This window comes from Rhodofomes roseus (assembly GCF_022264815.1).
Source record: "Rhodofomes roseus strain CIRM-BRFM 1785 chromosome Unknown C8Q71scaffold_33, whole genome shotgun sequence".
Taxonomy (NCBI): domain Eukaryota; kingdom Fungi; phylum Basidiomycota; class Agaricomycetes; order Polyporales; family Fomitopsidaceae; genus Rhodofomes; species Rhodofomes roseus.
The window spans coordinates 163839-184161 of NW_025952989.1; the positions used below are offsets into that span (position 1 = coordinate 163839).

General features: G+C 58.2%; 9 protein-coding genes across 9 annotated transcripts; 4 read left to right on the forward strand and 5 right to left on the reverse strand.

The window, feature by feature from the left end:
- Positions 1-470: 470 nt before the first annotated feature.
- C8Q71DRAFT_787502 (uncharacterized protein) lies at positions 471-1839 on the reverse strand. The gene is made up of 5 exons (XM_047925178.1): positions 1577-1839; positions 1347-1515; positions 1221-1285; positions 927-1168; positions 471-875 (listed from the first exon to the last, which is right to left on the reverse strand). The coding sequence occupies exons 1-5, from the start codon at positions 1767-1769 to the stop codon at positions 768-770; spliced, it is 777 nt and encodes a 258-aa protein (XP_047773484.1). The 5' UTR covers positions 1770-1839; the 3' UTR covers positions 471-767.
- A 74-nt stretch (positions 1840-1913) lies between these two features.
- C8Q71DRAFT_379538 (uncharacterized protein) lies at positions 1914-2651 on the forward strand. Its single transcript, XM_047918173.1, has one exon. The coding sequence runs from the start codon at positions 2058-2060 to the stop codon at positions 2463-2465; it is 408 nt and encodes a 135-aa protein (XP_047773485.1). The 5' UTR covers positions 1914-2057; the 3' UTR covers positions 2466-2651.
- On the forward strand, positions 2652-4002 carry C8Q71DRAFT_887045 (ADP-ribosylation; the record flags this gene model as incomplete). The annotated part of the gene is made up of 7 exons (XM_047928584.1): positions 2652-3036; positions 3094-3149; positions 3218-3418; positions 3489-3689; positions 3761-3827; positions 3892-3899; positions 3958-4002. The coding sequence occupies exons 1-7, from the start codon at positions 3018-3020 to the stop codon at positions 4000-4002; spliced, it is 597 nt and encodes a 198-aa protein (XP_047773486.1). The 5' UTR covers positions 2652-3017.
- A 1976-nt stretch (positions 4003-5978) lies between these two features.
- On the reverse strand, positions 5979-6418 carry C8Q71DRAFT_727649 (uncharacterized protein; the record flags this gene model as incomplete). Its single annotated transcript, XM_047921880.1, has 3 exons — positions 5979-6102; positions 6131-6240; positions 6269-6418. 3 exons carry the CDS (start codon positions 6416-6418, stop codon positions 5979-5981), a joined length of 384 nt encoding a protein of 127 aa, XP_047773487.1.
- A 1331-nt stretch (positions 6419-7749) lies between these two features.
- On the reverse strand, positions 7750-8873 carry C8Q71DRAFT_379649 (uncharacterized protein). The gene is made up of 3 exons (XM_047918174.1): positions 8827-8873; positions 8419-8765; positions 7750-8356 (listed from the first exon to the last, which is right to left on the reverse strand). Exons 2-3 carry the CDS (start codon positions 8518-8520, stop codon positions 7844-7846), a joined length of 615 nt encoding a protein of 204 aa, XP_047773488.1. The 5' UTR covers positions 8521-8765; positions 8827-8873; the 3' UTR covers positions 7750-7843.
- Positions 8874-8974: 101 nt separating this feature from the next.
- Positions 8975-10700, reverse strand: C8Q71DRAFT_799497 (Golgi phosphoprotein 3-domain-containing protein; the record flags this gene model as incomplete). The annotated part of the gene is made up of 3 exons (XM_047925890.1): positions 8975-9588; positions 9759-10014; positions 10395-10700. 3 exons carry the CDS (start codon positions 10698-10700, stop codon positions 8975-8977), a joined length of 1176 nt encoding a protein of 391 aa, XP_047773489.1.
- A 1147-nt stretch (positions 10701-11847) lies between these two features.
- On the forward strand, positions 11848-12747 carry C8Q71DRAFT_379755 (uncharacterized protein). The gene is made up of 2 exons (XM_047918175.1): positions 11848-12013; positions 12077-12747. Exons 1-2 carry the CDS (start codon positions 11958-11960, stop codon positions 12624-12626), a joined length of 606 nt encoding a protein of 201 aa, XP_047773490.1. The 5' UTR covers positions 11848-11957; the 3' UTR covers positions 12627-12747.
- Positions 12748-14499: 1752 nt separating this feature from the next.
- On the forward strand, positions 14500-15736 carry C8Q71DRAFT_717274 (uncharacterized protein; the record flags this gene model as incomplete). The annotated part of the gene is made up of 2 exons (XM_047921152.1): positions 14500-15162; positions 15218-15736. The coding sequence occupies 2 exons, from the start codon at positions 14500-14502 to the stop codon at positions 15734-15736; spliced, it is 1182 nt and encodes a 393-aa protein (XP_047773491.1).
- Positions 15737-16609: 873 nt separating this feature from the next.
- C8Q71DRAFT_717343 (chitin synthase III catalytic subunit) lies at positions 16610-19868 on the reverse strand (the record flags this gene model as incomplete). The annotated part of the gene is made up of 8 exons (XM_047921159.1): positions 16610-16644; positions 16701-16797; positions 16863-17010; positions 17064-17218; positions 17491-17619; positions 17739-17824; positions 19537-19741; positions 19791-19868. The coding sequence occupies 8 exons, from the start codon at positions 19866-19868 to the stop codon at positions 16610-16612; spliced, it is 933 nt and encodes a 310-aa protein (XP_047773492.1).
- Positions 19869-20323: the final 455 nt, after the last annotated feature.

Sequence of the window (20323 nt, forward strand, 5' to 3'; positions counted from 1 at the left end):
ACGCCACGTACATTGTATGTTTGTTATCTAAGCATCTAAGCAACTATTGCCGTGCCTCAGAGCAAACACTAACGCAGGAACAGATGCTCGCGCTGCTACAGGTCCGAGTCGCGCAGTGGTCCACCTTCTATCTTGTTCTCATCCGCATCAGTGTTCAACAAAAATGTGAACTGGAAGAGCAAATAGGTTTTCCAGGTGAATCGCCATGGTGCATTGCCAGGGGATGTGTCCTCTGTTCACGAAGGCTAGCTTTCGTGAACAGAGGATTCATCGTAGCGCCGCTGTTTGATGGAACACCTCCGAGTCTACGTTTAGCGCAGAGCGCTCGGAATGAGTAGATGTTGGCACGGTGCAAGTTCGTGATGTTCTTTTAATCAATGGATCCTCGTGCCCCCAGTGGGACGGTAAGCATGGTGATTGGTGTCTACGGCTTGTGAGCTCGCCGTAACGCACGCGAAGTGGACATGAACTTGAGATGCCTTCGACATTTACGCTGAGAATGCGCTGCAAAAAGCACACGACTGACAAGGATGCACGGTCGAGAAACAGTGACAAACGGAAAGATGTTTACACGATCAAGAAATACACTGCACAACGATGCCGCTAATGCTACAGCAGGGAAATTCGGCCGGAAAGGAACGCGGGCAGGATCCACGCCAGGCATACATCCTCTAGTAGATCTCAGGAGGTCGCGTCGCCAAGGCCATTCGGCTACCACTCGAGATGTACTTCTACTACCTCTGCCTATGCTGTAGGCCGTCTCGAGTTCACAAGTGACCATGCGCATGCCGTAGCCTGTCGCGCAACTGCATGAGCGCCTTCCCGAGCTCATTCCTCCCTTGGCTGTCAGCACCCCATCCCCAAAATGAATCAACCTGCCCAAGAGGTAAGTCATCGAGACAGCCCACTTTGAGGGACGCTCATACCGGACTGTCCTCAATGAGCATGCTGTTGCCTGTTCCAAGGAGCATGTCTCTCAGCCTCGGGTGCTGAAAGAACTTTGCCTCAAGGATTTGGTCCATGATGCCGACGTTGACGTCGAACCAATCTGGGCGTTGGAACCTGCGTAGGCGGCCGGCTTCTTCGAGCGCATCGCGTGGGCCGGGGAGGTGGCGGATGTGTTCCGCCACGTCTGGTCTGGTCGTCATGAACTTGTGCGCCTGGAACACTGAGCGTATATGAGATCATGAGAGCGATGAAAAGCGGATTAGATGGCTCACAATGTTCTGCAGTGGGATATGTATGGCCATGCCAGTGGATAGGGTAGGGCGCAAAGTTCGTGAACCTGATGAAGCGACGGTGAATCCACCTCGACAATGGTACGCCGGAATGACCTGAATACATACTCGAAGTACGGCTCATGGCGGTGATAGAACAGAATTGGAGATGGCTCCTCCACCCTCGATGCTGAGGCTTGTGGCGGCACTACTGGGGGCGGGTGTGGCGGAGAGGAGGGCCTCGAGCGCCCGCGACGCGGAAGCCAACGTTCGAAGTCGCTCGGCCTCGGAGGGACCACTTCGTCCGCGACACGACCTGCATCTGAGCTTCACTTTCATACTTCGCAATGACAACGCACCTGGTGCCTCTGGTACTTCGACGTCCATTGGGCTAGGTGGCCTCTCAGCCTGACGGTGATGGTGCTCCGAGGCCGACATGGTTGGACGATCTGGACTACGGTGACGATATGGTCGGTGGTGGTGCGCAGGAGCCGGATATGGCACTATAACATAATGGTAGGTGTGATAAGAAGTGCTGTGGTAGCGACACATTGTCGCGGCTGCGAGCAAGAGCTCAAGCAAGGTAAAGTCGGACAGAGGGGAGCACTTGGCTGCATTTGGTGAGCACCTTATCGGTCAAGCGCCACTGTAACTGGCAACCGCTGAGCACTACAATGGGAACAGGTAGTCTCCCGTAGGCAGACCGCAAATATGACCTTTTTGAATGGGAGAAGGGCGGTCATATCAGGGGGAACAGGAGACGTGGATAACGTCCAAACAAGAGCAGTGGCCAGGCTCACATGTAAGTAACACCTTCGCAGCATCTGACCTGCTGTGTGTATGTTCGTAGCTTCGAAGTGCACCATCTATGAAACCTTATCGTCTAACTGTCCGTATAATGAACCCGTCCGACTCAGGACATGCGAGCTCTCGTTCCCCATCCACCATCATCCCCAAAGTTCGGCACAGTATTCACCTAGGATGTGCGCCGATACGCTACGCACGCAGGACACGACATGTCAATACCCAGGCTGCCAACGATCAGTGTGGCAGGATCCCGATGGATCGTACTCCTCGTACTGCGGTACGACCCATCGTGATGCGATGAAGCTGCTCAACAGCGAAGAGTCCGTACAACTTTGCAAGGTACGAATTTACCGTGTCTGTTGTCGTACGCCTGTGAACACTGCGTCAAGAACTGCGCATCGAGGCCAGCATACATCGCAGACGGCTGCGGTGCGTGGTTGATCATGCCGCCTCTCCTTCGCACGTTGATCACTCCTATAGTGCACGACTTTTGTGGTTTGCGTTGCCGAGACGCGTTCCAAGCAGGGAAGCCGAATCCAGGCAGTCCGCGAGCCTCGCCTGCGCCGACCTTCCGCATGTGCAAGCTCCACGGCTGCCAACATCCAGTGTTTGTAGGGTCCGACGGTGTTCCCAGCGATTACTGCGATCATGCGCATCGTCTGTGAGCGACAGCGCTTCGTGTCAGATGTGGTCCTCTACTGAGCGGCCTGCGTTTCAGTGAAGCTGTTCAAAGCGGGAAGGCGGAGGCATGCCTCCTGTAGCTCATCCATCTTTGAATGCGGCCATGATGCTGGACACTGACCACCTGCATTGCTATGTAGCTGCGGAAAGTGGCCCAAGGCGACGCTTAACGGCAAGCTGAGTGACTTTTGCTCGAGGCGATGCACGGAAGACACGTTGGACTCTGGTATTTCGCATCTTGTGCCGTTTCAAGTGGAGCGGCGATCGAACTGAAGACTTACAGCTCCTATCATCTTGCACATAAGCAACAACATGGCAATCTTCAGAGCAAGTGAGGCGGTCCAATCATGACGATACGACTGAATCTCATCTTGTCCCCAAATTTTAGTATCGAAATTTTTCAAGGACCAGTGGAAGCACCCCACACCTTCCACTCCCACCATCGTGAAGGCGAGTATCTCCGCCGCCCTCCAGGGCGTCCACCACTCACGCGCTCACGACTGCTATGGCAGATCTGGAAAATCTACTGCGACAGAGCCCACGAAGCCGAGTTCTCGAAGTACAGGCACGCCATCCACCGCAAGACGCACTACCCAAGCGGAAACAGCAAGCGACGCTGGCACGGCACCATCCGCGCGTGCACCATCGGCGACAGCGAGGGGCAGACCGACTTCTGCGAGGATGACGACTGCTCGCTCTGCTCCATCATCCGGGTCCGTCCATTCCTACTCGCATACTTCCTGCGAAATCGCACGCTGACATCGTCTTGCGGGTCGTTCGCAGACGTCGTTCCGCATCGCGAAGGCGAAAAGGCGCACGAACTTCGGCCGGTTCGGCGCGGGCATCTACACCTCCGCGACGTCGTCCAAGGCGCACGCCTACGTCGCGGAGAAGGGTGGGTCCCCTTACAAGGCGATGCTCCTGAACGACGTCGTGCTGGGCAAGCCGATCAAGCTCAAGAAGACCGACACGTCGCTCACTGAGGTGCGCTGAGCCCCAGCATATCGTACGACGGTGCGCGCGTGCTTAGATGGGTTGATTGCTTCAACTACTAGCCCCCTGAGGATTATGACTCTGTGATCGGCGAGCCCGGTGGAGACTTGAACTATGACGAGGCTATTGGTGAGGATCGGTCGTCGTCTGTCGTTCTGCTCGTGTTGATGCCTACGTCGTTTTCCCAATCTAGTCTACAAGGTGAGCTGATCCCCCGCACCCCGTGAACTGGCTCCCTCAATCACGATGATACGCGCAGAACGAAGCTATCCGACCGCTTTTCCTGGTCATCTACCGCCACTGATCGTCTCACCGGTTGGCCTCGTTCCCAGGTCTTGTCCATACGAGGGTCTGTAGTTGCGGATACGAGTTGATCAAACCTACTGGCGCGGATAAGGAACAACTGTGTACGATTATGTGTGGTGCGAGTTGAAAGGGCAACACGGTACCACATTGGGCTGAAGCTGCGGCCTCAGCAACTCGTGCAGCTGACAACCAACAACGGCGGTACATGGGGATCAATACAATCTATTTTATGATAATAGGGCTCGTGAGGATGGTCAAACAGACTGTGGGGTGTGTGAACACTACCTCTACTACTGTAATTCGGACCCAGGTCTCGAACCCACTGATGTACTATGTGGCAGGGCGGGCGAGTTCGAGTCCGCGGCTACCTTGTCGCCCTCGAGTTCGATTTCCTCCACCCACGTCTCGTCTGTGTCTGCGTCTGCGTCTGCGAGACACAGTCACTGGCATATAAGCATCACCGGATCCTGTTACGCATGTCGTCCGTCCATTTCATGAACCCCCGCCGGGCCACGCGCGGTGTACGAGGGAGAGGGCGCAAACTCCGAGGTCGCTACCTTCGTCGTTCCACCTCGGCCGCCTCGCGTCTGCGAGATACAGCCACTAGCATGTAAATCACCAGTTATTCTTCCTATTTGACATATCCGAGCCTACTACGCACTTACTGTAACAGTCTGCAAGGTGCTGAGGTACAGCTTCTCGAGGACCTTCTCCAATATCATACAATGTGGGGCTGCACCGTTTTGGAAGGAGGGGATAGCATAACCCTAGGAGTATCTCCAAACCGCCGGCCCCTACGTCGGCTGTCTGCGAGTTGCCACTACGCAAGGAACCGCAGACCATCGACGAAAAGGAGCACGGAGTAACACGAACGTGCACAGGCCGTAAGGCCTAGTCACTCGGTTTGGCCATGGCTCCACGGTGTCACCTTCTGGAAGAGTGGCCACGGCGGTGTGGGAGCAGGGAAGCATGTTTGCAGATCCGAGGATGGCCTGGCGGAACGGTAGCCCCATTGCGCAAGACCGGAAAGGGCAACAGAGACGTAGTCCCCGCGAGGAGTAGGACAGTCTCACAGGGCGCGGATCACCGGGAGGGAAGCGATGCGTATGTAGGGCCCCCATTTCGTGCGCGAGGCCTAGGGACGAAGGTGGGATAAGCAAGCGATTATAATAGAATGGGCTTGTGTGCAGACGTATTGACGCGGGAGGGTCTCAGCAAAGAGGGTTGAGGACGGAGCGCAGGGTGTGCAGAACGTCGAGAATAGGACGAGGATCGCGAAGCGGTGCACCAGACTGCAAAGACTGGGACCCACAGCGGCCCTCGGAGAGTCGACATGAAGGCGGGAATAGTGTTCACAGCTAGTTGTCGCCGCTCGCTCACTGCAACTGAATCCATGATGTAGACCCCGCTACGTCTGACCGCGGTCCGCGCACAACAACTAAGAAGCTTTGAACACTACATCGCGCACCTGTTTGAAGACCTCGAGGCGCGCGGCATGCCCAGGCAAGAACAACATATAGTTGGCCTGCAGACAGTGCTAACACGCTCAGTCGAACCCGATGATACGTGTATCACGCGGACGGTACGATACATGAGAGGTTGCGCTGTTGGTGAGGAAGTCCCGGTGCTTATACTGTATAGTAGGGATTGGCACCTTGGCCTCGTAGCCGCGGAATGCGGCTTGCAAGATACGAGCAAGGGCCAAGTGGAAAAGTGATGAAGGTCGGAGGACAAGGGGGTGCTGTGGCTCAGATGTTCTCTTCCTCTCGTGCGGGTAGTGCTGCGCGATCAAAGGTCAGAGCCAATACGCAACGACGTGAGGGAGTAAATATACAACGCACAGGACGTCTTAATGCCGTGGTTGAGTTTTCGTCGCATGCAGAATGCGCCCGAGAGTCTGCCGGCCGCGCGAGGGTGACGGTTCGTTCGAGTCAAGCGCCATCGTCCCCGACCATCCCCCCCAAACGAAGCCAACTAATCATTTAAACGCTCCCATACAAACACCTCCAGCTCCCGCTTTCCCTCCAACACCTCCCACGGCTCCCCTTGCCACATATACATATCCGCGTCGACCAGCTCGCCGGTGCGCGTCCAGAGGCTCCGCGGCCACCGCTGTCACGACATACGTCTCGCGCTCAAAGTCGTCGAGCTTCCGCCGCTGCGACGCGGTCTGTGGGCGGAAGAGCAGCCCGTCGATGACCGCGGTCTCCGTGCGCTGGATCGCTGCGGGGTAGTCCTTCCCGAGCAGGGAGAAACGGGCGTACCGCAGACACGCGCGGGCTGCACAAGCGGCTTGATGGCGTCCACTTTCCTAGCATCTCATGTGACGGCTCATGCGAGGAGCGGTAGAGCGTGAAGCGTCCCGTGGAGGAAGAGCGGTCGTGATTGCTAGTTGTCAATTTGGGGGCGAGCATGAGTAGAGGATTTCATGTTTGACTGACGACGTACGTACTGGGGAACGATATTGAACAACCCGGTCCTTTGAAGATGGCGATATTGGATATCGCAGTTAGTTGGTTCGTCGGTGGAGGTGTACCGCCCCAAGTAAGTAACTGTTGATCCAGAGCAGGCGGCGGGACCGCGTCACCGACAGATTCAGCAGAATCAATGCACACCTAAGCCTGGGCATCACAAAGAGCAACCGAATACTCTCGCCGCGGGTAAGCAAGCTGCATAGGGGCCGCGCGATGGAGACGTGCACGCGTGAAACGATGGCTGGGCCCCAGCGTCCCCGTTGGAGGCCAATCTACGGGGCTCGTGTTGTGTAGTTGACGAGCCGTGTGGGGTACGTCGATGCTTCTGTGGCGCCGTCGGCGTGGGAGACACGGATCGGGTCCAGTGCGCCCACAGAAAGTACTAACTGGCGAGCGTCCTTCTGCCCGCCCAGGGTCCGATGCTCCTGACTTACTAACCCAGAGTTGCGCCCGGTCGCGCGATTCTTAGTCTAACCTCCAAAGCGCAGCTGAGAACCGAGAAGCAGCTATTCTGGATTTCCCTGCGAACATACACATCAGCATCGAGAAGAGTTCCATGCGGTTTCACACTCACAAAGAACACTCAAATGCCTCAGACTGTAACTGCAAGGAGAGCCTCCTGTTGGACACAAGCTACGAGCCGTAGGGGTATTTACCAATTCGGGAGTGTCTGCTGCTGGGGACAGATGCCCTTGCACTGAGCAACGGCAACGCGCAGTGCTTCGACCTGGGGAATTTCATTGCCATTACAACGTCGAAATCGTGCTAAACAAGTTAGCATACATGAGCTGCTCGTCACGTTCCTGGCGCAACCCCAAGTCTTCCTATTGTCTGTGAACGCGGTAACGACTGAGATGAGCTTCGGCTCAGAGTCGCCTTGAGACACATGAGCTCAGCGCAGAGGATCGGGGCCTGACGTACTGGCGATCGAACAGCACGGTCAATTTGCCTCATCCGGTGCCAGCAGAAGACGACAACGCTGCGATCGAGCTGCCCGGAGCGTTGGCGAAAGGCAGGGCCGCCGTCGCATCCGCACTCTGGCCATATCCGAAGGATAACGTCTTCTTTGAGCAGTGAATCGTGCTTGATGGCCAACGTGAGCACGCAGCCTCCTCAGTAGCGTAACGGCGAAACGGACAAGGACGGACTTCTCGCTAGTATACGGCCCACTCTTCATCGACGAGATTCTCGTTCGGAGCCCCGTGGATGACGGACGAGACCGTTGATGCCGCCAACCCAATCACGCCAAAGGAGATTCTTCCCGACGAAGTGTACGTTGCAATCATGCTCGTAAGCATGTCGCAATCGCGTAGTAATATTTCCGAGGGAACGAATATGCGAACGTACGTACGCCGGAGAATGGTTTCACGGCAAGCCGGACGGTGAGGCATAAGATGCCATCGAGCGTACGGGTTTACCTCCGGGAAGAGCGGCGTTGCGGGTGTGGGACACGGAAGCATGTCCACGGATTCGAGAAATACGTAGCACCGCGGAGTCGCCACAGTTCCAGCAAGGAAAAGCGAACGCGGACGGAACCCCCGCGAGGCATAGAAGGGTCCCACGAGGCGCCGAACTTTGGGGGCGAACCGACGCGTGTACTGGGCTCCGCGCTCCGTGTACGAGAGAAGGTCGGGACGCGAAGAGGAGTGGATGAGGGAGGAGACTGGTCAGAGTTGTATATCGGTCCGTTTGCGCAAGAGGGCCAAAGGAACGATAGCGGTGAACGGGGGATCGTAGGGTCTGCAGAACGTCGAGAATAGCGCGAGGATCGCGAAGCAGCCCATCGAGCGGCGAAGGCTTGGACCCATAGCAGCACAGGGGTCCACAGACAGAGACAAGGCATCCAACATACCAGCGACCCTGCTCGTACTGGTGCATCTGATCAGCACCGCGTTGGTGAGGACACTGACAGTGCAGACACAGCGCTACGTGTACGTTACCGATGTAGTGGTTTGCATTGAGGCCAAATTATACCGCCTATGAGGTCGGGGCCGCAGGATCCGATAGGCGGTCGCAGTGCTTGATGAAATATTCGCGGTCATGTACGCGTCGCGGTGGACGATCTACGGACGAAGACTCCGACATGAGTACCGTGACGGCGAGTAACAGCCTTGGGACTAGGCTGGGTGCACCCCTTGGATCCAATTGAGCGCGACAGAGGTCCCAGGAGGTCGACGAGCTGGACCATGGCTGAACGAGATGGAGGGTCGCTGTTGGGTCGCTGCAGACGGGGAGCGAGGTCTGGCGGCGGTGGGAACAAGGCAACGCGGTTGGCGACGCTGCACAACTACCCGCTTAGTCAGCATCAACGTTTTGAGGGGAACAGGTAGTAGTACTACAGTACTTACCAAGGTACGACGTAGGCAGATCCTGCCAAGTTGCCTCTCCACGTAGTATTTGCCCGCATGCAGTGCACCACTTGAATGAAAAATGGACATCAAAAGCATTGAATCAAACAGAAGCGAATCCATACATATATGCGATAGTAGTAGCGACCTAGAGCAGCAACGAGTCGAGCTTCGACAGCACCTCCAGCACGCCCGAAACCAGCTCAAAGCACAGATCCTCCTCGCCCTGCATCTCCTTCCGCACCTCGTGCACAAGCCCCAGCACCGCCTCGCGCCCGCTCACGCCTCCCACGCTCCCCATCCCGATCCGCGACGCCTCGCGCCTCCGCGTCGGCCCACCCGCCTTGCTCGTCGACGTTGACGAGCCGAACGGCCAGCACGCGAACTCGGCCAGGATGTCGTCGCACCGCTGGAACGCCGCCTCGCGCTCCTCGTACGACAGCCGCGTGAACCCGTTGTCCAGCACGCTCGCGGCGTATGCGGCGCACACGAGGCACACCGCGCGCGCGTGCCGTGCCTGCGTGCCCTCCTTCTGCAGTGCCTGCGCGGGGACGGCGGATGTCGTTGACGTGAGCAGCACAACCACGCGCGCGACGATCGTCTCCTTCGCGCGCATGTCCGCAACCGGGTGTGTCGCCATATCGAACAGGAGGAAGTTGCGCTTCTCCGTGCGCAGGACGCCCTTGTCCACGAGCCCCTTTGCTAGCCGCTCGCGGACCTGCTTAAGTTGGAAGCCGATCTTCATTACGTTCCATGTCTCGCCTATACTTGTGCGAAAATCCAGAGAGGACGGCGAGAAGACCCAAGAAGTAAACGTCACCGTCAGCCTGCGTCGCGTGAGTCTACAGTCCCCCGCAAGGCGGATGCGCGCGTGCACGGCGCCGGAGCACGCCCGCCAGCACGGCTGCAGTCGACGGGAGAACGGGACTCACCGCTGAGGAGGTCTATCCACGTGTTGACAGACATCCGCTCTACTTCCTCCTGCGCCTTCATCATCTTGAGCGTCTCGTCCAGTAGCGTCTCCCCGGTTTGCCGGTCATCAATTACTTCAACGATGCGCTCCGCGGGTGGTAGGTGTCTTCGGTTCGGATCTTTGACGAGGGCTATTCGTCGGCGGAGCGCGAGTTCGATGAGGATGCATCCACGTAGGGCATAAGAGATGTTGTCGTTCCAGAATGAAAGGTAACCCTGGTGGCAAGCGAGCGTTGGGTTAGACACGTTGCTCTATGAGAAGGTTCTCGGTGCATAGGCCACGTTAGTCCCCAGTCCAATGCTTCACGTAGATAGGGCAGAATGCATAGGCGGACCCCGCGGTACTTCACACTCGGTAGCGGTGAAATGTCTCGGAACCGCATCACGTACCAGTCTACTGGTGATCGGCCGCCCCACGAGGAGGAAGCGGGCAGCAATAGCGATAGCGGCGCACAACAGACGATCCATTCTGCATTGAAGGGCACTTCACAGAAGGGATCGCTGGTGAAGAGACGAGTACGAGGCCAGTGCTGCGAGGCGCTTCTGCGCGCAGCACAAGAGAGCACGGACAGCGCAGTGAGCAGACGGCAGCTTACCTGTTTGTCTTTCAAGCCAAGCAGTAGTACCTCCTCCATGATCGTGAGTTTGGGTGCGCGACCGCCCTGGCGCTGGTCCTCGTCCGCGTTCTCGAGGTCGCGGGGATCGTACGCGATTTTGCTCCCACCCTCGAACGCGCTACCTGCGTGCGAGAGCGAGTGAATGGAGCTATGTGTAGACAGCCCCCCGCCGTTGCTGGTGGGCGTAGTGGGCGACCCGCCCCAGTTGTCGCCGTTTGCGTCGTTTGCGGAGGACCCTGAGGCGTTGGGAACACGGCGGCGGGAGAGTCCACCGGTCGTCGTCATGGCGCGCGCCTTCGTTAGTGAGCAGCCTGCGGTTCAATGGGTATATTGGGCGTCGTCCGGAGGAGCTGGGGGACGAGGAGGACGGCGAGGAGAGGGTGTCGGCGATGTCGAGGGATGACCGCTGGCTGCACAGCGGGACATTGCGCGCTTGACTGCGCCTCGGCAGCGGCGGCAATGTCCGGCCCTCCTTGTCCTCGTCCTCCATCCTCCTCACTCGGCTACCGTCGTGCGGGTTGAACGAGTACCTGCATCAGTTGTTCAAAGTCGCTCAAGTATCACCATATGCGTAATATTGACCGACAGCGAGGCCAGTAGTGGTGATGCGGAGGTCTTGAGGTACGGTTCGCATGCACCAAATATCCGGTCAATTGTCCTCCATCATGTTGTCCATCTCAATTTATAGCTGCTAGCTGCATGCTTTATGTAGACCTTTGTTCGCTTGTCGACGTGCATATATAACGGTGGTAGATGCATGCTTCGTATTCTCCCTTAACGCCGCACCGGTAACTCTGAACTATCCATGAACGTGCCGCGAAGACGGGGATGGATCTTGTTTCGTGCAACCTCGAAAGTGGGCGGCAATGAGCGTGGCTGGCTGATGTAAAGAAATTCCATCCCAAGCTGTCCAGACTCCATAGCGATAGTGCTAGTCAACTTTACAGAAGGGTACCCCTCCTCATGTCGGACGTTGGAAGGCTGTGATGCCTACTGTACACAACAGTACGTCTCTTCCGACCTAGCGGAGGATGGCAGCTAATGATTGCGATTCTACCCGCAGTGCAACGATTCTTCGCACTCGCAGCCTCCATTCGACGCGCGACATTGGTCTTACACAACAGTATGTTTCCCATCGTAGCCTAGGATCCGAGCTAATAGCGATTGTGCCATTCCTCACCGTGTATCGAACCCCTGCGCGCATCTCCAACAAGCAGGCAGCCTGCAGGGTCGGAGTTTTGGACGGTACTTACAATCAAGCTCGTATTGCACTTCTATCGTCCTCCTGCCAGCGTTCGACGTTCTACTTCGCAGGCGGTAGAACAGCGGCGCATAGCCAACCTTTCTCGTTTCTCGCGTCAGCAGGATGACCTAGACTTGTCCCGACCCTCGGGTCGCTGGGTGCAAATCGGCAAGTGTGGGGGACAGAACGCGAGGTGATGCCGGCACCGTCTCACAGCACACGGTGGAAGTCGACGTGAAATACTCCTTCACTGCACATAACCTTGTTTGTTGCGTCTGAGCGCGGTGAGCTGAAGGCCTATGTACCGTTCGACGCAAGCGTACGATGGATGGACCAAGGCTTCAAGACGAGCACAGTACGTCGCCGCAATTCATCGTCACTCAAACAACGCACACACACTTGACCCCGCTCTAACAAGCTCACACCCTTCTGCTTCTCCCACGATGCAGGCGTCCTCAAAGAATCCTTCTGAGCCGCATAGTCAAATTCACCCCCTCCGCGCCTGTGATAATCGAAATCCAGCAAGCACCCTCGGATCTGTGGCGCCGCGTTCTTGTGCTTCGAACATTCAACACCGCGCAAGGCGGACGTTCTATGACGGCAACGCGCTAGTTGCTCGCGTTCAAGCCCGACGACGACACTCCGCCGCTCCTGCGCTCATGCATCCGATTACCTGCAGCGTCGCTTGCGACCCCGCAGGACGGCGCGGTGCAACAAGAAGTGCGCTGCGGCGTATGCCTTCTGACAAGGCTTCACGATTCTTCCGTCAGGCTGCTTACACACGGCTATGGCAATGCATCTGCTGCGCCCTTCGTCGACATCTGCGCGGGATCTCGACGTGCACCCATCAAAACTCACGTCTACCTTACCATGGGCGAAATGGACCAAATGGGATAACCATCGCCCAAAGGCTGTCTGGTTACTGGGATACGAACACAACGACCCGGCCGGCTTCATCCGTCTGCTAGGTAATCTCTCTCGCGCCGTCTCAAATCTCCGGTTCTCGCAGCGTAGATGGCCGAACGAGCTTCCAGGTCGAACCAGCATGACGCAGACGACCAACCGCTTCCGCGATTCTGCTCCAGCGGCGAATTCTTCTGTGTCCCTTGCAGATCGGACTCGTTCGGCAGTCTCAGGCAAATGGAACCTCGGCCTTGGGAACTGCTTCGCGCGTGGCCTTCTCCGTCGGATGTGTGCAAGTAGGACGACATGGCGCCCACTCGCTCTCAGCTTTGTCAGCAGGTTGTTAGAGTTTGGTCGCCACGGACTGTCTCATTCGACAGTGAACGGTGTGTTTCCTGCCGGTGCATTTGTGTAGCTGACATCTGTTCAATTCACATCCTCCCTGCCACAAACCGGTCGTCCAGATGCCATCAATTATTCGAGGGTGGTACAAATTGACATGCCCTTCACCCGCCTACCATCCGTCTAATTCACGCAAGGGTGTAAATCGTTTCCTCGCTGGTACGGCATTGCCGCCCGCGTTGCCGGCGTGCCAGGCTTCCTTCCCAAAGACGGACCGTGAACGTGAGGTAGGTATTGCGGTAAGATACATGCTCCGTGGCTACCAGCTGATGCGTCCTCGACGACCTAGACGAAGCTAGACTGTTCTCCCCGTGGCCATATTGCGAGCCGGCGACGTCATCCGTCGCGCTGCCTCCCCGCTGCGGCGTGCCCGGGACCCCCCGCTTCTCCTTCCGTATTCTGCAGCATGGTGGAAATAGTGCGTCGTCCGTAAGTGACCTCAATCTCCGCTCGTGCTTCCGCGCTTCATTTCACCCAGCACCGAGCTATAGTAATGTTGCAGACCCGGTCACATTCGCTGCTTGATGGGATAGTGACTGCGCCGCAGGTGGAGTCTCATTATGGACCTCTTGCCCCATGGTATAAACGGTCGCGCAGAAACAACCACAATCAAATGGTAAACTGGCGCCATCGTTTCGAGTACCCTACAGGGTGTGGCGCCGGTATGCGACGTACCGTACAAGGCTGGAGTATCCATGACGATATGTCCGCTGGCCTACCCGCGCCTCCTGAACCGAGCCATGCGGCATTTACACAGCGACTCCTTCGAAGTTCGGCGAGCCTGTATGCAGCGAGGCTGTACACCCTCCGAAGAGTAGGCCAGATAAGAAGGTGCCACTCAACCGCGTGACGCGCAGTGAGATACCGGTCGGCGTACTCGGACAATGCCAGGACTCTCCCTGAAGGCACGAAACGACCTCCCAACGCATTCGTTGCCGTCCTTTTGGCTTTGTGCTTCAGGTACGTGCAGCTTATTTCGTCGAATGCTGTCGAGGATGCTCACGCTTCTGCTCCCAATTGCAGTATCTTCGATCAATGAAATAGGCTTCTAGCGGCAATCTTGGGCTCGGAGGCAAACCGCTTCTCACGGAAGGAGCGGTTCTCATTGGATGTGGATCGTCCCCTCTTCCGTATGTGGCGCCCAATCAGCATGAGGCCGAGCGCGGGAAGGACAATGTAACGAGAGTACTTCCCTTCCTCCGTCCCTCAATCTGACAAGACCCCTTTCAAAGGCGACCTTCGTGTGCAGGCATACGGGGCTCCTCCCCTTCTCGTCCTACCTGCGACACAACTCCTTCACCAGGTCTTAGCTTTCGCGCCCAGTCGCAAACGGAGCCTGCGGAACGGTCTGTGGCAGAAGCACGCTCTCTCTAGAAGCCTTTGTCTTTGTTCGCCCTCTCGATCCGCGTTGTTCAGGGACAATTCGCTTCGAAAGGTACGTGGATCCACGCATTCGGTGTGCTTTGTTCCTGACATGTTCGGGTTGAACGTGCCCTCTCGTAGACGCCTTTGTCTGACTTTAAAGGAGACTTGAAGATGAAAGGCAGCGCGGACAACCGCGATGAGCGCCGATGGTCTGAGGTATTTCCGCCCCACACCGCACTCACCTTCGCCGCCGTCTGGGACCCCGTAGAGGGTATGATCACCTTCTCCGGAGCACATCTCTTCGACTCCGAGGGCGGCGAGCGCGGCACCTCCCGGCCGCTCCCTAAGGACGCGGTAGACAATCAGTCGCAGGCTTTGACAATCGACATGCTCCTTCACCAAATTCATTCTCAGGGCGCTGCGTCAGGCGCGTGTGATCGCGAGCGGGACAACGGCGACCCTAGCTCATGGGCGTGCGATGGGCAGACGGACACCGACGGCGTCAACTCACAGTTCCTTCCGCAGTGGTTGGGTGTCCCGCGCGGCATGAGCACGGGCCTCAATAGTCCGGCGTTTGCGTCGTCTGCGGCGTTAACGCTGATGACTCCCGAGTCAAATACGCAGGGCATGCACCACCAGAGGTACTCCAATCTGCTTCGTGCGGCTGGTGCCATGCCGGACTGGCCCAACGGTGCACCTTTCCGTCCCATGCCCGTACACAAAGAGTCCTTCACACGCTCCGAGGACGCCGTGACGGATGAGGGGTTCTTCGAGGGCAGACAAATGCCCAACGGGAGCTACGGTAGTCTTCCCGTCCTTGTGAACTTGAACTTGGTGAGACTACCGCGCTGGACTTGTCCGTAGCACTTGCTGATTGCACGCCTTTCAGAGTTCTAGATTCTCTGTTACGACCACGTCCACGAACGAATACATCGAAGTCGACTTCCCCTCCCAATACGGTTACAATGAGCTCGACTGCGAGTCGTCTACCTGGGAGACCGTCCGGGGCGCCGAGCGCCATTTTTGCTTGAACATCCCTCCACCACCCGAACGCCGGCGCCGGCTCCGAAAGCGCACTTCCCCTGTCTCCTCTCCCACCACCGAGTCCCAGCCCGCCAGCCCTCATTCCGTCCTCTCGCGTCGACGCTTCAACCACGGTGCGCCCGATATGTCTCCACGTACGCCCACCACGCCCGGGCCGTCACCGCTGCAGAAGGTCTGGCCGCCCCGACCACCCACTCCGCCGCCGCCTGCGTCGCTCCCGTCAACACTGAAGCGAAAAGCATCCGTCGCACGTGCGAAGGTGATGGATCGCTTACAGAAAGTGGGAAAGAACGACGAGGATGGGTGGGTATGCGTCGAGGTCGAGCACCGGGTGGTCCACCGCGTGGAGCACAACATCGTTTAGTCGGTTTCTCGCTCGTGATGAGGGCTCATGGACTTGATCGGCTTCGCCTACGTTCCTGGGTTTTGTGGTCAAACTGTTCATTTCGATGGTCCATCTTTGTCTTCGCTTTCGCTGGCCCAAGAGGCCATTGTCCCCATACATTCATTTTACGCCCAGGGACAATTTCTTGAAATGTCTTCGCTACGATGTACACGTACGCCTGTCCACGATGTTGTTGTACTTAAAAACTCTTTGTTGTACATTAGGTTGTATCACGCTGAAAGCTGTACCCTTTACACGCGGATGTAGCTCACCGATGACCGTCATGCAAACCGTTCACAAAGGCCGATCAACACATTCGCTCACGGCCGTGCCAAGCACGAAGCCCACGCATTGATTTCGCCTTTCAGTGACGACGGCATGCCGCACGTCCGCAGGAAGGACGGAAGACACGGACACCGCAGCGGCACGAAGCTCACGTACAATCCCGCTTCTTGCTTCCTGCCAACTTACACACGCAACGCACCAAGTCCACTTCATATTGAAAACAGGAATGCAAGGAACGACAAAACAAATAATAAACACAGCTAAGGATATATCCTCCATCCAGATGTCCAGCGCGTCAGTCCAGTGGCAGACCCGAGAGGCAGTACATACGCAGTAGACGACACGCAGGTGATAAGCACAACACGACACAACACAACACACGGTTGGCAATGCGTACTGGTACAAGGGATATATATATATGGCTCGCGACGAGCGTGCCGGGCTAATGCACAGCGGTCGTGAGGCGGCGTGGGGTGGGCATTACTATCTATGAAGAAGTTCGTCATCGCAGGGAGGGAGTCGTGAGGTGTCGCTTTTTCCGCGGCAGCGCGGGGAGCAGGCGCGCCGTTACCGCGGGTAGTACACATCATCGTCCCATGTTTCTGCAGACCGTCAGTGAGCGGCGTGCGCAACGTGCGTGACGCAGGCAGGACCGCACCTTCTGTGATGCTTCTCCATGCAAGATATAGAACGCCGACCGCGGCCGTCTCAAGGATCGTCGCCACGAATGAGCCGTCGACTTTCGCCGACGTTCCCTGGGAGCGGAGCAGTTGCGTCAGTCCCCCTACATGCTCCGGATGCAACGTGGACGACGACGTACCTTACAAATAACCTTGCTCAACAAGAAATAGTCTAGTTGACTGAGGACAAAGATGACCATGGCGAGCACGAAGTACCACACCGGGCGGACCTCGTTCAGCATGGCCAGCACGACATAGATCATGGTCAAGAAGTAAATGATCGTGGCGCTGCGCACGCTCTCAGTCAACAAAGGTAGCGCCAACAAGAACAGAGTACTCACGCGCCAGGCCAGATGCTAGTCAGAACAAAAAGCGGAACACTACTCTCGCTGCTCAACGGGTTGCTCGGACCAAAGACGTGTGTGAGTGAGAACCCGACGTCGAGTGCGATGTACGTCGTCACCGCAAAGAACGCGAGGAGGAAGAAGTTGAAGGGCTGTAGACAAAGGGTGTCAACACTGGCTTACGGGGCATCCAATGGACCAAGGCATGAGATAGTAGTGACAAAGCCCGGAGAGCATCGTGCGCGATCCTTTCACCCATCAATCGCAACGTCCGACCCAACTCTTCGACGCCCAGGCATCGCCATCTGCCCGGGGCACTCGCGGCCCTTCTACCTTCCATACACGCCCGCAAGCCATCGTCCCTATCCAACACACACCGCCCCAAACCAAACCAAACCAAACCAACAAGTAAATCAACACTCACGATCAACGAACTGAGCGTCCCATCCTCCACCACCTGCGTGCTGACGATCGCATTCCCAAGCAGCGCCCAGAACGTCGCCGCGACCAGGCCCGCATGCACCGCCGTCACGGCCGTCAGCGCGGTGGAGCCCTGCACGTACACACCACGTTAGCACACACACGCCAAGAGCCAAGAGCACCACCCAAGAGTGGGCGGTAGAGCGGCGGAGAGGTCTAGGGTAGGGGAGCGGGGCAGTGAAGGGAGCGCACCTGCTCAAGGAACGCGCCGGTAGTGACGAGCTGGAAGGGGAGGGTGAGTAGGTAAAGCACGAGGAACTGGCGGAGCTCGACGCGGCCTGCAGAGCAAACGCGGGGTTAGTGCGGGTCCATAGCATCGCCAAGACACAGCAAAAGAAAGAAGAGACGACGCCAGAAGGAGGCGCGAACTTGGAGAGAAAGAAGAAAACAGCCAAGCCAGGTGCGGCGATAGAGCCGTACGAGATGCACTCCAGCACAGCCATCCGTCTGCTTCGCGGGCGCGCGTCCGTCGCGCCCGCCCGCCTGCAGCGGAACGAGCAGCCCCCTTCCGTTCTGCTCGGTCCCGCACGCCGATCGTTATGCCAATCGACACGATCGCCAGATGACGACAAGCAGAGTACACGGAGGGGCAAAGATAGCCCCATGAGCGTATTCAGCGAGGCCCGGGTACGCTCCGACGCGAAGAGCGAGCGGCAGGGTCGACGCGCATGTGCGGATGATCCTCGGTTGGGCACCCAACATCGGTAGCACAGTCCACACGCGCACATAGCCAGCGGCGACCTCAGGGTCTTCAACGGACAAGGACCGACAGAGGTGCTCGTGTGCGCAGGTATAGCCACGAGACCGAGAAGAGCGGAGGGCGCCGTCTGGGGCAGAGGCCGGCTGGAGAAGGGCGGCGGTGTCGACAGAACACTGGCGTGCCGATGAAGCTCTGACCGTCGCTCGCAATCACCCTGCACCTTCGCAACGTAACGCGTCACAGACACCACCAACCCGCAGGACTCAGCCGCGGACGAACGGACGAGCACGCACACGCGGCGAGCTGCACGCGCGCGGAGCCTTCCCGTCCAAGACGGCGGACGCGGCAGTGGAGCTCTCAGGGTCGCCATTGAGCGGGCGAAGGCGAGCGCGAGTCAATCGATCGAGGTGGGTGGGGAGCTCGCGCGAAGGGCCAGCTCGCCGGGGAGGACCTGCCCGCGATGTGTGGGTGCCGGCGGCGAGGGAAGACAGCCGTGGTCGCGTGGGCGGGTGCGTGGGGTGCCGGGAATAGCGACGTCGCCGAAGGGAGTAAGGAACGAAACCGGTGGGTGAGTGGTGCCAAGCCCGAGAGCAGTGCGGCGGGGGGCAGTGTACCGGGTGCGTGCGGGAGGCGTTGCGATGATCGCGAGACGGCGACATGCGTCTCAGCGAATGCGAGGAGGACAACGCGGGTGGCCGAGAGGCAGGAGTCGGAGCAGGTGGACTGGTGTGGGAGTCCGAGTCGAGCATTGGAGCGCCTACGCGAGGGAGCAGGGCCGTAGGGAAGTAGCGTAGATGGCCGGAGAGCATGTGTGCAGCCGGGAATAACATAGAGCTCGAGAAGAGGATCATCGAGAGCGTTATCGGGCGGCGGTCGCGGAAGAACAGGCTGACCAGCGGAGGGGTGCTGCCAAGACTAGACGGGGACACACGAAGTCCATATGGTGGTCTATCGACGCGTATGTGAGGCGAATGGCGGACCTCACGCGACCACGTTAGAAGCTCCTAGTCCAGTGGATTGGCGCGAGAGGGCCCGGCACTTCCGCCAGAGCAAGAGAGACGGTCGGGCGGCGTATGCATGCGTGGGAGGGTCGTCGGTGTCGTGCATTGGAGCATCCACGCGAAAAGATAGGGCAGCGGGGAAGTCACAGATGCATGGCCAAGGCCGGCTCGCAGACACGAGAATAGCAGGGAAGTGGGGAAGCAGGCGGACGGGGGCGCCATCGAGCGGCGAAGCCGCGCGGGCGACAGAACAGCACAAGGACCCACAACGAAACGGAGAGACACTCACCGACAGCGGCCCGTCTCCTGCTCGTCCATACGATCAAGAGGGCGGTGAAGAGGATGCTGACGCCGCAGACGACGATGTTGGCGACGTTGCCGATGGAACCGTCGGCGCCGACGCGGAGGATGCCGCACTGGGGGTTGACACCCACGGGGGCCTCTGTCGCGTTCGCGGATGCATTGGCGAGGAAAGACGCATTGGCGTGTACGATCTGCGGACGGGTCAGAGACGCGGGTCGGGTGGACGTGCGGGCTACGGACCTGGCGATAGAAGAGATTGCACCAGGGGTAGGAGGGCACGGTGTGGCAGAGAGGCGCAAAGTCGCCGAACTGGGTCATCGTGGGCGCTGACGCTGGACGGCGGGTGCGGGGGCGGGTATCGCTGCGAGCGCAGATGGCGGGCGAGGTCGTGGACGGTCGTGAAGAGGAGAGTCAGACGGAGGGAAAAAGGTCGAGTGCGCACGCGGATGAACATGCGCGCTACTCCCAATCAGGCAGCACACTCACCGCCACAACCAACGCCTCTTTCTCTCCGTGCGCTGTTCAGCGAGCTCGCCGGCTGCGTCGCTGGCCTCGCGCTGGCTCGCAGGCGGGCCCTGTGTCGACGGGACGAATGGCGGGGACGTGGACGACGATGGCAACAGTGACAACGCCCACAACGACCCGCCAAGGCTGTGATCCCACCCTCTAGGCGCCCGCCGATCGCCCCGCGTCCCCCGTTGCTCCGAGCATTGGTCGCTCTCGTCGCGCACGCTTGTACGCCCCGCTCACTTCGCCTCATCACAGAATTCGCA